The 13,769-nt window shown below is 43.5% G+C and overlaps 1 protein-coding gene across 3 annotated transcripts in view; it reads right to left on the bottom strand.

Annotated features, from left to right (window-relative positions):
- LOC114428309 (uncharacterized) overlaps positions 1 to 13,769 on the bottom strand; it is a 49,084-nt gene that overhangs the window by 1,524 nt on the left and 33,791 nt on the right. For 2 of the 3 annotated variants that reach the window (XM_028396609.1, XM_028396607.1), the window contains exons 2-6: positions 6,793 to 7,107; positions 6,417 to 6,716; positions 881 to 1,195; positions 523 to 804; positions 311 to 439 (exon numbers count right to left, since the gene is read on the bottom strand). In XM_028396609.1, the coding sequence (XP_028252410.1) occupies positions 311 to 439; positions 523 to 804; positions 881 to 1,195; positions 6,417 to 6,716; positions 6,793 to 7,107 (1,341 nt within the window). Of the gene's footprint in view, positions 1 to 310; positions 440 to 522; positions 805 to 880; positions 1,196 to 6,416; positions 6,717 to 6,792; positions 7,108 to 7,431; positions 7,565 to 7,658; positions 7,738 to 13,769 lie in introns of those variants that run through there. The other variant, XM_028396608.1, reaches the window with a different exon arrangement.

Below are 13,769 nucleotides of genomic sequence, written 5' to 3' on the forward strand. Positions count from 1 at the left end.
TCTGTTATTGTCTCATCTCATTTCAAACTTGACATTTTCTTTCAGATTTAGGAGATTAAAGTTAGAATTTTAACTTTTTATTTCTTCAGAATTTTGAGAAGAAATCTCATAATTCTGGCTGGAATAGAGAGATTAATTAGAATTCAGATCATGCCAAAATTCATTCCTCAGACATTAATTTCAGACCCTCGTCTTTCTGACAGTCATCTCAGAATGTGTCCTGATATCAGCCTCTAGTGGTCAGAATGAGTATCAGGCCTTGTTTGTTGGTGTTCCATGAGGCAGCTGAACTCTGAATGGAAGTAATTACCGTCTGTGTTTGGTGTTTGGGCTCTCTTCCTGTATTTGAGGAGGAGGACGGCTGTGATGACGACCAGCACCACCAGCAACGCCCCGCCCACTGCACCAACGATGATGAAGGTCTCACTCTGACGGGGAACTGAGGTCAGAAGAAAACATTTTAAAGATATCTGATGGGTTGTTATCTGACTCCAAGAGAGCTGCTTCATTTTATGACCCTACATGTGTACTCAGCATCTATCTTCATGCTGCCTCTCTCAACAAAGCGGCAGGTGTATCTTCTGTTCTGGCCGCTCTGACGTGTCACAGTCAGAGAAGAACCACAGTCCTTCTGTCCATTGAGCTCATACCCGACACCTTCACCAGACAGAACAGCTCCTGTCTCGTTCACCCACTGGAGGCTGTTCTCTGGACAGAGAGGCACCTGCAGGTATCTGAGCAGAGAGCAGGTCAGTGTGATGCGGTCGTCCGTCTGAGCATCAGCGTCTGCTGCAGATGATGAAACTGACAGAAAACAAAAGAAATGGCTGTTAAGAAGACGAACATGTGGAGCATCTGCTGAAGATGGAAAAGTACTCACTGGTCAAAACACTTAGATACACAAAAGAGTCATCATTAGCGGTGTTCTCAGACTGACAGCCGTAACGACCAGCGTCCTCAGCAGTGATGTTGTTGATGATCAGAGAGCATCCAGTGACCAGACGCAGCCTGGCAGCTCGAGTTGAGTTCTGGCTAACCTTTCCCTGGTTAACCTCAAATACAGTCTTAGTCTGATCACTGTCGTGATACCAGTATATGTGGGAGCATTGTGTTTCTTCTGGGGATACCCTGTCACAGGGCAATATGGCGTCCTGTCCAGATCTGAAGTAGAGAAACACATCCTCCCCACTGACACCTGCAGCAGAGAAAAGGTTTCTGAACACTGCACACACACACGAAGTTCATCTCATTAACTGTGACTGTGAGGCCTATAGAGACAGAGAGCACTTTAGCCCCGCCCCCCAGTCATCAGTCTGTATATTCAAAACAAACAAAAACAGAAATAAAGCTTACAGTCAAAGCTGGTTTGTGTCCGTGTAAACATGTCAGTAATCCTAAAATGTTAGCAGCTAAAGCATTTAGCCTCCGCTAACTGAGTCAGTTTTAGGCTACTGTATGTCCGTATGCTAAGCTAAAGCATTTTCACACTTTACATTGTGTTACAGTGGGATGTGAGGTTTGTGTGTTCTAATAAACTACAGTGATGTGCTAACACTGCTGACATGAAGCCAGATGTTTTCAACATAATCCACCGACAGAAAAATGACCTGTTTCAATCTGTAACACCCAGAAATGATCTTCTTCACCTTCACAGCATCAGTCACGTTTGACTGGTTCAAACCTTCATCTCCTGTAAAATCCTGTAAAAACCAAACAGAGTTTTACCTTCGAACAGAAGCACAAACTTCAGGATCAGTCCCAGCACAGCCATTCTGTCCCACTCCGCCTCACTCTGTCACTTTCTGTCAGCTGTCAGGCTTCACTGATCAGTCAGACGATGCCCCCACTTCCTCTTTGTGGTCATACATGACCGCCTTCACACGACAAGCTCTGAGTTTCATCACTTCACTTCACACAAGAGCCGCAGTCCAAAGAAACTCGTTTCACAAACCTCTGTTGTGTCAGAGTCGACATTTCAAAGAATTTCCTCTAGACTTTGTTTTTCTTGTTTAAAGGTGAAGAAACAAAATGTTTCCATTCTGTCGAGTTGATGGTGCGACACAAGACAGGAAGTGTTCAAATCGGACATCTTAGCATGCTAATGCTAAGCTAATGGACGGAAGGACTTTCTCCCACGCAGAATCACAGAATGAATGTGTGTGACTGTGTGTGTGACAGTCCAGATGACGTGATCACTCTGACGGGCGGTGTAACTAAAAATAAGTCATATTGTGGCTGAGTGGGGCGCCCACTCAGAAATGAGGAACTTTAGAATAATTTGGATTTAAATGGACAAATGTTGTCAGAACTGACTTTAATTTAACTCAGACGCCCCAAACAGACCAGACAGCATCAGTAAATACACCTAAATCAAAGCTAGAACCCTGATATTCCATTCAAATAGAAAATCACCAAAAGTAAGTAAAAGAAGTCAAAGTGTTTGGACAGACACTAAATATTGTGCAGGCGGGGTTAGACCCTGCACAGCTGGCCAGTCTGTGGCAGGGCTTTGTGTCAGGTCTGATAGATAAAGGTAGATAAAGGTTTGAGTAACATGTTGACCTCTGAGGCTGAGAAACAAAGTCACCATGAAGTGTCCATATCAGTGCTTCTTTTACATGTATGCACAGTCCAGGAGTTCTATTCAGTTCTGGAGCCTGAAGGAATCTACTGACCTCTGTTGTTCTGAGGTTAAGGTGGAGGTCTGAGGGTACTGACCTAACATTGGAACCAGTGTTAATTTTGTTGACGAATCATTTTCGTCATAGTTTTCGTTAACGACCTTTTTTTGCTGATAAAAACGAGACGATAACTAAATAAAAACTAACGCACGGTGCCAAAAATGAAGACGAAATGGATTGACACTTTCGTCAACGAATAAAAACGAGACGAAATTATTGATGGAGACGAGATCCAATCAGAGCAAATTTTGTTTGTGGAAAGGGAGGGACGAATCAGGAGACGGCGGCAGAGAGCCAATCAGAAGTGATCTCTCTGTGTAAGGACGTTGCGCCGCGATGCTGGAAGAAGGCGTCCTCATGCATGGTCACACAAAACAGGAGAACAGACACACGGACACGTTTAATTTCAAGACAATCAAGACGGTTCAAACCGTGCGGAGCGACTATCAGCGGTAAAAACAATAAACCTGAAGCGACATTTGCAGACGAGTCATCTTAACTTCCGTTCAAAGATACACGTGACAAAATCTATAAATGAAGACACCGCTGCTGATGGTTTTACAGCATGCGACCTGTTTCTAAGTTGTCACTGAAGTGTTTTGCTGTAGTTATGGAGTATTCATGAAGAAGGTCATGACTGAACAGTGTGTTCAGGGAGAGCAGCTCACTGTTCACTGGTTCTTTTGTGAAAAGGTCATAGCAATTAAATAAAGAGATGTTTGTTTCAAATAACACAAGTTAAAGCTGTGCCTGTTTTTATTGCACAATCAAACCTTAAATATTTCATGAAAAATATATATCATAGAATTTTAGTCGACTAAATCCACGGCAGATTTAGTCGACTAAAATTATTTGATATTTAGTCGACTAAAACTAGACTAAAACTTTAAAAATGTTGATGACTAAAACGTGACTAAAATCAAATGACATTTTAGTCACAAGACTAAAATAAAAACTAAATCCGAAATTGCTGCCAAAATTAACACTGATTGGAACCCCCTCCAAGTGGACATTTGAAGAACTGCAGTTTTGGTTGTTTCATGTGTCAGCTGGAGAGACGTCTGATGGATGGTACTGAGGGTTCTGTGAGAACGTCTGACTCGGTAAAAAAAACATGTCAACATTACTGTGATATAAGAACAAAGACAGGAAGTGCAGCTTTCAGGGTTATTTATATCTGCACAAACACAAAAGCAACAACTTATGTTTTTTAAGATGTTATGATTGTATTATGACACGTACTTAATACAAACATGATCCCTCAAGAGTAGATGTGTTTTTTTAATCAATATGTAACAGTAACCGCCTCCTAACTGGAAATATATCGTAACAGCTTGTTGTCAAACCATCATTACACAACCTCCTGCACTATGAAACACACAATGAAACAGCAATTCTGACAAACTACTTCCTCCATTTTCTTAGTCAATTCTGTTTAATTAATTTAGCACATTTTACAATCAGAATTGTCTCAAAGCTCTTCAGAGACCCAGAGCCTGAACCCCCTTCAGAGCAACAGTATCAGGACAAACTCCCTTTAACAGGAAGAAACCTTGAGCAGGACCCGACTCATAAGGAGAACATTCCTGCTGACAGTCAGCCAGGTAGAGGAGGAGAAGAAGAGGGAGACAGGACAGAGAGGATGAAGGAGAGAGAGAGAGGAGAAGAGGGAGAGAGGACAGAGAGGAGAGAAAGGTTTTTTGTCTGGTCTTAAAGATGGAGGTGGTTCCTGCCTCCTGATATATCATAACACAGCAGTTAAAAACAAGTTTCTTCCTCCTGCAGTTCAGTTCAGCATCGGAGCAGCAGAAGGATTCACGTTCTCATAGATCTCCGTGGAGGGGGCGTTGGAGGTGGTGACAGTGTTGGCGGCGCTGATAGTACCAGTATGAACCTGTGAAACACAACATAACAAGATAAAGCTTCAAAGAAGCAGCGTACACAACAGACATACTGAACACTTCATTCTGAACCAGACACCTAACAGGACTGAAGTTTAGTGCATGCTGACATGCTAAAAATGGCAGAGAAGCTTGTTGCAGGTGTTCCTCATGAAATGTGTTTATTGTTATGAAAGGGTTGTGGGACTACAATGTCCACGTGGGCAACGACTGTAACAGGCGTTATTGGGAGGAACGGCCTCCCTGATTTGATCCCGAGTGGTGTTTTGTTATTGGACTTCTCTACTGGGCACAGTCTGTCCATAATGAACACCTGTGGTCACTGTCAACTGATCCCCATCTGGTGGTGAATTGGATCCATTGGCGGAGGAGGAAGCTGGACAGACCTGGCAGGCCTAAACATATTGTGCAGGTCTGTTGGGAACGTTTGACGTTTGGACGTCATCAAGCTGAAGAAGGACTCCTATCGAGCCTGGCTGGTTGTTTTGTGGATTTGTAGGTGTTCGACCGTTTCCCTCGTGGCATTTTGTGGGACGTGCTCTGGGAGTACGGGGTCCAAGGCCCTCTTTTGAGGGCTGTCAGGTCACTGTATGACCGGAGCAGGAGTTTGGTTGGCATTGCCGGCAGTAAGTCAGACCTTTTCCCGGTGCATGTTGGACTCCGGCAGGGCTGCCCTTTGTCACCGGTTTCTAGGCCTAGGCACAGCGAGGGGCCGGAGGGGGTCTGGATTGGGAACCACAGGATCTCATCTCTGCTTTTTGCAGATCTCACACCTCCAGTGTGCACTGGGATGGTTTGCAGCTGAGTGTGAAGTGGCTGGGATGAGAATCAGCACCTCCAAATCTGAGGCCATGGTTCTCGACCGGAAAAACATGGCTTGTCCTCTCTGGGCGGGAGGAGAACTCCTGCCCCAAGTGGAGCAGTTTGTATCTCAGGGTCTCGTTCACGAGTGAGGAAAACATGGAGCGGGAGATTGACAGGTGGATCGGTGCAGCTTCTGCAGTAATGCGGTCGCTGTACCGGACTGTCGTGGTGAAGAAGGATTCGATTTACACTTCAATCTACCCCTACATATGGTCACAAGCTTTGGGTAGTGACCGAAAGAAGGAGATCGCAAATACAAGCCGGTGAGTGACACAAATAAAAGTGTCCTGTGAGAGGGAAGTCTGGGTGTCCCTGCTTAGACTGCTGCTCCCACAACCTGGCCCTGGATAAGCGGTTAAAAATGGATGGAGGGTTGAACCTAACTGTGAGACCCCCCTGATAGCTCATGAAGCAACTTAAATACAAGAAGTCCTCATTCAAACAGTCAGGTGCTACCAGCTAGATTTTAATGATCCTGACTGAGGCCAGCTTGTGATAGAAGATGACTGACAGGTGGTCCATCCAATCAGCTCCTGCGTTTAACTGTTAACAGCCATTAGGGACAAACCCTCTGCAGCATGGAGCAAATGTTTTTACATTTATTTTTTTAACTCACGTTGGAGTCCTCGAGCTGCTTTTTGTTTCCTGCAGGAGAAAAAAAGAGAAAAAGGGGATGAAGTCATTTATATTTCAGATGCGTGCTGCTGATCTGTTCGGTCTCACTTCTGTCTCTGATGATCATGACGGCGGCGACAGCGGCGACCATCATCAGAATCAATCCTGCAATCCGAAGAGCCAACATGACGTAGCTCAGAGACCCATCTGTGGAGAACAGGTGGAGAGGTGTGTGGAGCATATAAGGATTATTGGAGGCAGCCCCCCCCCCCCCAGAGGCGTCAGAGAGAACTGCAGTTTCTAACACTTCCTCATCGGCTTCACTGCCTTCTAGTTCCATCAGCCTTTGACGTACCTGTACCTGTAGAGACAGCTGTGTACTCAGCATCTATCTTCACGCTGCCTCTCTCAACAAAGCGGCAGGTGTATCTTCTGTTCTGGCCGCTCTGACGTGTCACAGTCAGAGAAGAACCACAGCCCTTCTTTCCATTGAGCTCATACCCGACACCTTCACCAGACAGAACAGCTCCTGTCTCGTTCACCCACTGGAGGCTGTTCTCTGGACAGAGAGGCACCTGCAGGTATCTGAGCAGAGAGCAGGTCAGTGTGATGCGGTCGTCCGTCTGAGCATCAGCGTCTGCTGCAGATGATGAAACTGACAGAAAACAAAAGAAACGGCTGTTAAGAAGACAAACATGTGGAGCATCTGCTGAAGATGGAAAAGTACTCACTGGTCAAAACACTTAGAAACACATATGAGTCATCATCAGCAGTGTTCTCAGACAGACAGCCGTAACGACCAACGTCCTCAGCAGTGATGTTGTTGATGATCAGAGAGCATCCAGTGACCAGACGCAGCCTGGCAGCTCGAGCTGAGGTCAGGCAAACCTTTCCCTGGTTACCCTCAAATACAGCCTTAGTCTGATCACTTTGGTGATACCAGGAAATGTGGGAGCATTGTGTTTCTTCTGGGGATACCCTGTCACAGGGCAATATGGCGTCCTGTCCAGGTCTGAAGTAGAGAAACACACGCTCCCCACTGACACCTGCAGCAGAGAAAAGGACTCTGAACACTGCACACACACACGAAGTTGATCTCATTAACTGTGACTTTGAGGCCTATAGAGACAGAGAGCACTTTAGCCCCGCCCCCCAGTCATCCCACTACTCTTCTCATACATAAATATTTATATATAATGTAGAAGACCGGTGACCTCTGCAGGGTGTCCATGCCCCCACTGTGCTGTTTGTGTTCGTGCACGTTTAATGAACACATTATGTATCCATGGCTGCTTTTTGAATGTTTACATTACAGAACATGTTCAGGACCAAAGACAAACACGAACAGAAAGGAGAATCATAGCGATTACCTGCAAACTGAAGCAGAAAGACGAGGATGATGAGTGAAGACATTCTCCGGCGGTCCTGCTGAAACAGACGCGGCTTCTCTGGTACAGAACTGTCGACGTTATGAAACTTCCTCTTAAAGTTTCTGTCTAAAAACTGTGTAAGAGCAGATTTCACAACAAAGGAAACGTCACGATCATGGATGTATTAAAATAACACACAGTAAGTGGTGAAGGTGCCGTTTACACACTTGTAGTGTTGAACTTCCTTAGCTGAACACACAGCTGTCAGCTACAGTAAATCCTGCCAGCTGATGTGCCCCATGCATCAGTCTCCATCATCATCATCATCATCATCATCATCAAATGTGTGTTCATCCGCAGCAAAAACTAGTTCCCTACTTTAAAAATAACCTGCTGTGGGTGTTTTCCACAGAAATGTGTAAAAACCATACCAACCATGCTAACATTAGCATTTTATTGTTAGCATCTGTTCATTGCTTATTATATCCTCAAACAGGGCTGATGTCAAAATAAAAGCCTTTCCTGAATTCAGAACTTTTATTTTGGCGGTTTGGAAGAAAGTTGGCAACAGCACGGAGACGGTGTGAAATATGACATGAGACATGTTTATTTTCAAATCATCAGTTTTTTCCAAACATGAAAAAAAAATGTCTCACTTGCTATCGACAGGTAAATAAATACTCTAAAAAAAATTAAGTTACATTAATGAGATGTCAGTGCTCTGTAAAAACTGTCCTTACAAAAGTTAGACAGAAAAAAATAAAATAAAATCAACATACTAAAGTGAACTATTGGAAAATAAATAAACATTTGAATATTTGCCACGATGTTAAAAGTGAAAGATCTTCTTATTCAACTCATTCTGCTGCTGTTACAACCTATTTTACAGCTTGTGGAGAAAACTAACTTTAGCTGACGTGAAGTGTGTTTGGATTCAGTCAAAAAATGTTTGCAAAGTTTGGGAAGGGGTTAAAAAAACCCTGGAATGATCCTTTAACGTAGAACTTCATCTACAGTTACAGTTAAAACATGTTAAACACTGCTGTGATGAAACAGCATCATTCATCTGGTGAAAAACAAAAAGCTGAAATGACTCTGAAAGCAGGAAATAAATAAATAAAATGATTCTTTTGTGCTCGTCCTGTTTGCTTTTAAACTGCCACAAGATGGCGCAGTCTGGCCTCTCCCTGACGGCAGCTGTGACTCTCAGACTCTCACCATCTGTAAACACAGTGTTTGTGCGCATGTGTTTCTTCTTGTGCACAGTGGACTGTGTGGGAAAACACCGCAGCAGTTTCTGCTGTAACAAGTCGGACACATAATTCAAAGACATCTGTACTAATTACAGCATCACAGCTGAATGAAAGTGCTTCATTAAAGAGTCAGCATGCCCTAATGTCTAAGTGAACTTCCTGTTTCATATTTTATTCCATAACTTTCCATAACTAAAATACAGTTTGTGCTTCGTTCTCTTCAAACGGGTGTGAATCACTGTTTTAAACTGGATCCATACTCCACGAGAACAGAGAACACACACACATCTCGCGGAGAATGGTACCTCCGTGCCGAAACTTTTTTTTTACTCTTACCACCCGTGGAGCAAGTTCTCTGTTCTAGTGGAGTATGGAACAGCCTTAACACTTACTCTTGCTTTTGTGTCTACATGCAGAATCTGAGATTACCAACAGTAACTTCAACCTTCTGACAACAGTCACTAATCTGTTTGGTGCTGGCACTAATACATCATCAAGCACACTCAGATGGGGACTTCTGTTTATGGCCAAATACCCAAGAATCCAAGGTGAGAAGGTCCACAACAAGGTTTGACCCTACTTTTCTGTGTCTGATCTCATCTCCAGATCAGGTCCAGGAGGAGCTGAGAACTGTCATAGGAAATCGACAGGTGCAGGTTGATGACAGGAGATGTCTGCCTTTCACTGACGCTGTTATCCACGAGCCAGCGTTGCCCTATTTGCAGCTCCTCACAGAACAACCAGAGACATCAGTTTTCAGAGTTACTTCATCAAGAAGGTCAGACTTGAAACATCTATACATCAGCAAACTCAACTTGATAATATGAATAAGAACATTACTAAGGAGATATGAAAGGACGCAGAGAGCTCTGAGCAAACAGGGTCATCCCAAGTCTGTCACTTGTCCCTCTGGCAAATATCTCAACCCTATGCTAGAATTTGTTACACATGTCAATATTTTTATGTATCGTATTATCTGCACCCAATGTTGTTGTACTAAGTACAATGACAAAGTTTTTAATCTATGAGATATTTCTTATAACATTCAGGCAAAGGTGAGTTACTGTACTGTAATCTCTGCAGGGAACCACGGTGTATCCTCTCTTAACGTCCGTCCTACATGATGCCAGTGAGTGGGAGAAGCCGCACACCTTTCATCCTGCTCACTTCCTGGACAAAGACAACAAGTTCGTCAAGCGAGAGGCCTTCATGCCTTTTTCTGCAGGTTTGCATGTTCAGCCATTACATTAGGTTACATGTAGTGACAGCACACCTTAATGTTTTCTTAATGTGTCTCTCGCAGGTCAGAGGATTTGTCTTGGAGAGAGTCTGGCCAGGATGGAGCTGTTCATCTTCTTTTCCACCCTCCTACAGCAGTTTCGTTTCACTCCTGCACCGGGGGTTACAGAGGAAGAGTTAGATCTGACTCCACGTATGGGCCTTACCCTTGTTCCTTCACCTCATAAACTGTGTGCTGTTTCCAGAATGTGAAGAAAACACATTCTTCAAAAAGCCCTTCCCCTGTAGCATATAACAGCATATTCCTATGTTATGATGATGTAGTGTCAAATCAAGTTAGCTGCTTCTTTAGTTTCACAAAGACTCATGCAACATTTGATCTGTCCCGCCTATAAACAGTAAAGATACACTATGCAGCTGAACTGCATAAGTATGTGCCAACCAGATTGAGAAGCCAGGAGTCAGACACACTGGCTCCTGCAGCGAGTTATTTCCCATAGACTCCCATGTTAAAATGGCTGCACAAATGCTTCTCCTATTGAGTCATTGACAGCGTCAGTCATCAAGTCAGCAAGTACCTCAAGATACTCACTGATCAGTGTCGTTCACTGACGAGTTGGTGATCCATTCTGCTAGGATCCACAACAGTAGAAGTACTCACAATCCTGTAAATCTAACAATATTGACATATTAAAAAAAACACTTTGTACATCAAGATCATGGTGTTGCTACTAGAGCAGACATTCATAGAGCACGTCATTTTGTGAAGTTGGTGGATCCTACATTCTAACAGAACCACAATCACTGTGTTGATTAGAGAAGGGGCCTTCCTTCCAGCTGGTTATGCTTGGTAAATTTTTAAAGGGAGCATTTGTACCGTGTGTGCAAACTGAACAACCCCCAGCCAGCTGCTCAGGTTTGTTTTTGATGATGTTCATTTAAGCATCATTGGCTCTGCAGCAATTATACAAGATTAGAGAAAATCAGGAAATAAAGTCCCATTAAGGTGCCATTAACCTCAAAGGCCCGTGGCAACGTTTATCTGGCCCGCACCCCGATGTCAAAAACATAATCTTTTTTGTAAGATTTTTCATTCTTCACATAACTTTAAACTACACACAACACTCCACTGAATAAAACCACAGTAATGGTGTTTCAAGCCGAAAAGGAAAGTGGATGGTGGCCACAGTTTCAAAGATGGACACAGCAGGATGTTTTAGGGAGTTCGGTGGCAACAAACCTGCCTGGTTGTCAGGGTTCATCAGGAGGGAGGACATAAATGCAGAGGCACAGAGCGGTTAAAACTAACAAAAACTCCTTTATTCAAAGCCAAGAGGGCAAAACCATACAAAAACCAAAAAGCACACTTAGTGTGGTAAAACTACATAAACAGGCACAGGGCGTAAAAAGGCAGGAACAAAAACATAAGAACAAAGCAACTACCTGGAGCACCCTGAAGTCAGGCAGAAGTACATGGCATGGAAGGCGAGGATCAAGGCATGGCATGGACAAGACAAGGACAGAAACAAACCCTACAATAGACGAGACGAACTAGCAAAGACAGAGGGGAAGACACAGACTATATCAAAGGGACCAAGGAAGACAATGAGACACAGGTGACACACATGAGGGCAGGGCAGGTAATCAAACAAGGAGGGAAACCACAGGAAGCAAAACTCAAGACAATGAACAGGGGGGACAGGACTACCAAAGTAAAACAGGAAGCACAAGACAAGACTAGACAAGAACTAAACAAAAACCCAGGGAAACAAAACACTAGAACTACAGGAAAATAATAACTAAACACGGATTAAACTAAAAACCCAAAACACGGAAAACCAAACCATAAACAAACACCAGGTCGTGACAGAACCCCCCCTTCAAGGAACAGTGGCCCCTTCATAGGAAGACAAGGTCCAGACTGCACCCACTCAATTTGAGTGTGTCTTTGTTAACTATTACTTGTCCCTTCACATCACATCTTGTTTTAACAGCTTACTAAAAGGCAGCTGTGAGAGAGGAAGATAACTGGGTACAATAATATACAAATAGTTACAGTTAATGTTAAGCTGTCCTGTAACAGGGTTTGGTGTTGTGTTTAGTGATTGATTAATGAACATTTTTGTGGCCTGGCCTCACTGTTTAGTTGGAACACATCATAAATGGTTTACTTATATCCACACTTGTCTGTGGCAAGGTACAAATAACTCACCGATATGTTGCTGCTTAAGCTACACCAAAACTTTATTTTGGCTTCAATGTCAATGTTGCCTCATAAACTGTGCTATTCCTGAAATGTAAGGAACATGCTTTAAAATCTTGCCAGTCAAAATTGGTATCGGGGTATGGGGTCATCGACTCTGCTTTACATTTAGAAGTCTCTATATGTAATCCCTACATTTAGATAACCCCCTGTCACTCCCTTCACACAGAGTGACAGGGGGATGAAGGTAAAAACAAGGGCTGCTGACGGAAACCAACTAACAGTACTGTTTTATTCTGTTTTTGAGCCTTCCAGTTTCTTCCCAGCCAATGGGCTGCACCTGCCTTGTTCTCTTTGACCAACCCATCTTCTTCACTTAAAATCATGCAGTCACTGTGTGCAGCCACATAAGTATCTTGTAGCCTACTGCTCACTCTTTGTTGTAGCCAAGTGGCTCATAGATGTTTGCCTTCAGTCCTTTAGGTCTGTAAGAGGTAGAAAAGATAACACTAATCGACTCGGTCAAATGCTTTCTCAGCTTTGAGCGAGACAACCACTTCAGGAGAAAAGTGCTCTGAGTAAATAACATTTAAGAGAGTGTGAATATTAAAGAATAACTGTCTTCCTTTGATGAAGCCGTTTTGTTTCTCCGAAATTATGGAGGGAAGAATTATTTCAAGGCGTGTGGCTAATATTTTGGCCAGGATTTTCACATCTACATCAAGTAATGACAGAGATCTGTCTAAAGCACAGAAAGTTGGATCCTGATCTTTTTAAGTTAGTAGATTAGTAGATTTCCTGCATTCTGGTGGATTTTAACAGGTTGTTACCTATTTTACCTACAGAAGTAAACGCTTAGATCTGATTCCAGAATCGGAAACTGATTCCAGCCTGTAACCCTTCTCCTAATGTCCATTGCAGATATGGCAAACAACTGATCATCAGCCAAATAATACCGTCTACTGTAACTTTAGTGTAACTGTAACTAGTGTGCCTTGGGGCACAGCACTTCTAACCCATTCATTGCACAAACTGTTTGCACCAAAAAGCCAAAAGTGCAGCATGGTTTCCAAACTTTATACATTTATTTTGTGCACCACTGCCTGTAGAAACTATATGGGATAGGGACCTCACCTCTGTGGGACAGGAAGAAATTTGGGGGGACACAGTATGGGAGAATTTACATAACACCATCAATTAATCTATGTCCTTAAAAAAACTACGTGTTCCAGTAACCCTTTAACAAAGACAGTAGAGAATCTTTGTAGAAAACTGAAACTCCCTTCAAGATTTTAAATCGGGTAAACTTGACGGAAGCTGGATCCATACTCCACGAGAAAAGAGAACTCCCTCCCCCCCGCCGAAGTTACGCCCACAAAATGACATCATTTTTCTCTCGGGCTGCTCGTTGTGCAGCTCTCTCGGACACATGGCCCTGGCAGAACTTTTTCTCTCACGGCTGTGCGTCAACCATGCTGTGATTGAATTGAATTTAGTGGGCGTGATGAATGTGGAGAAGCTTCAGGTGCAGAACACACAGACAGAAGGAGGAAGCACAACGACGATGGACAGTTTAGATGAGCAGCTGGCAAACAGCTCCTGGAAGGAGAAACACGGCGCACAAAGCAGAGTGTCTGTCCACA

This window comes from Parambassis ranga, chromosome 24 (genome assembly GCF_900634625.1).
Source record: "Parambassis ranga chromosome 24, fParRan2.1, whole genome shotgun sequence".
Classification (NCBI taxonomy): Eukaryota; Metazoa; Chordata; class Actinopteri; family Ambassidae; genus Parambassis; species Parambassis ranga.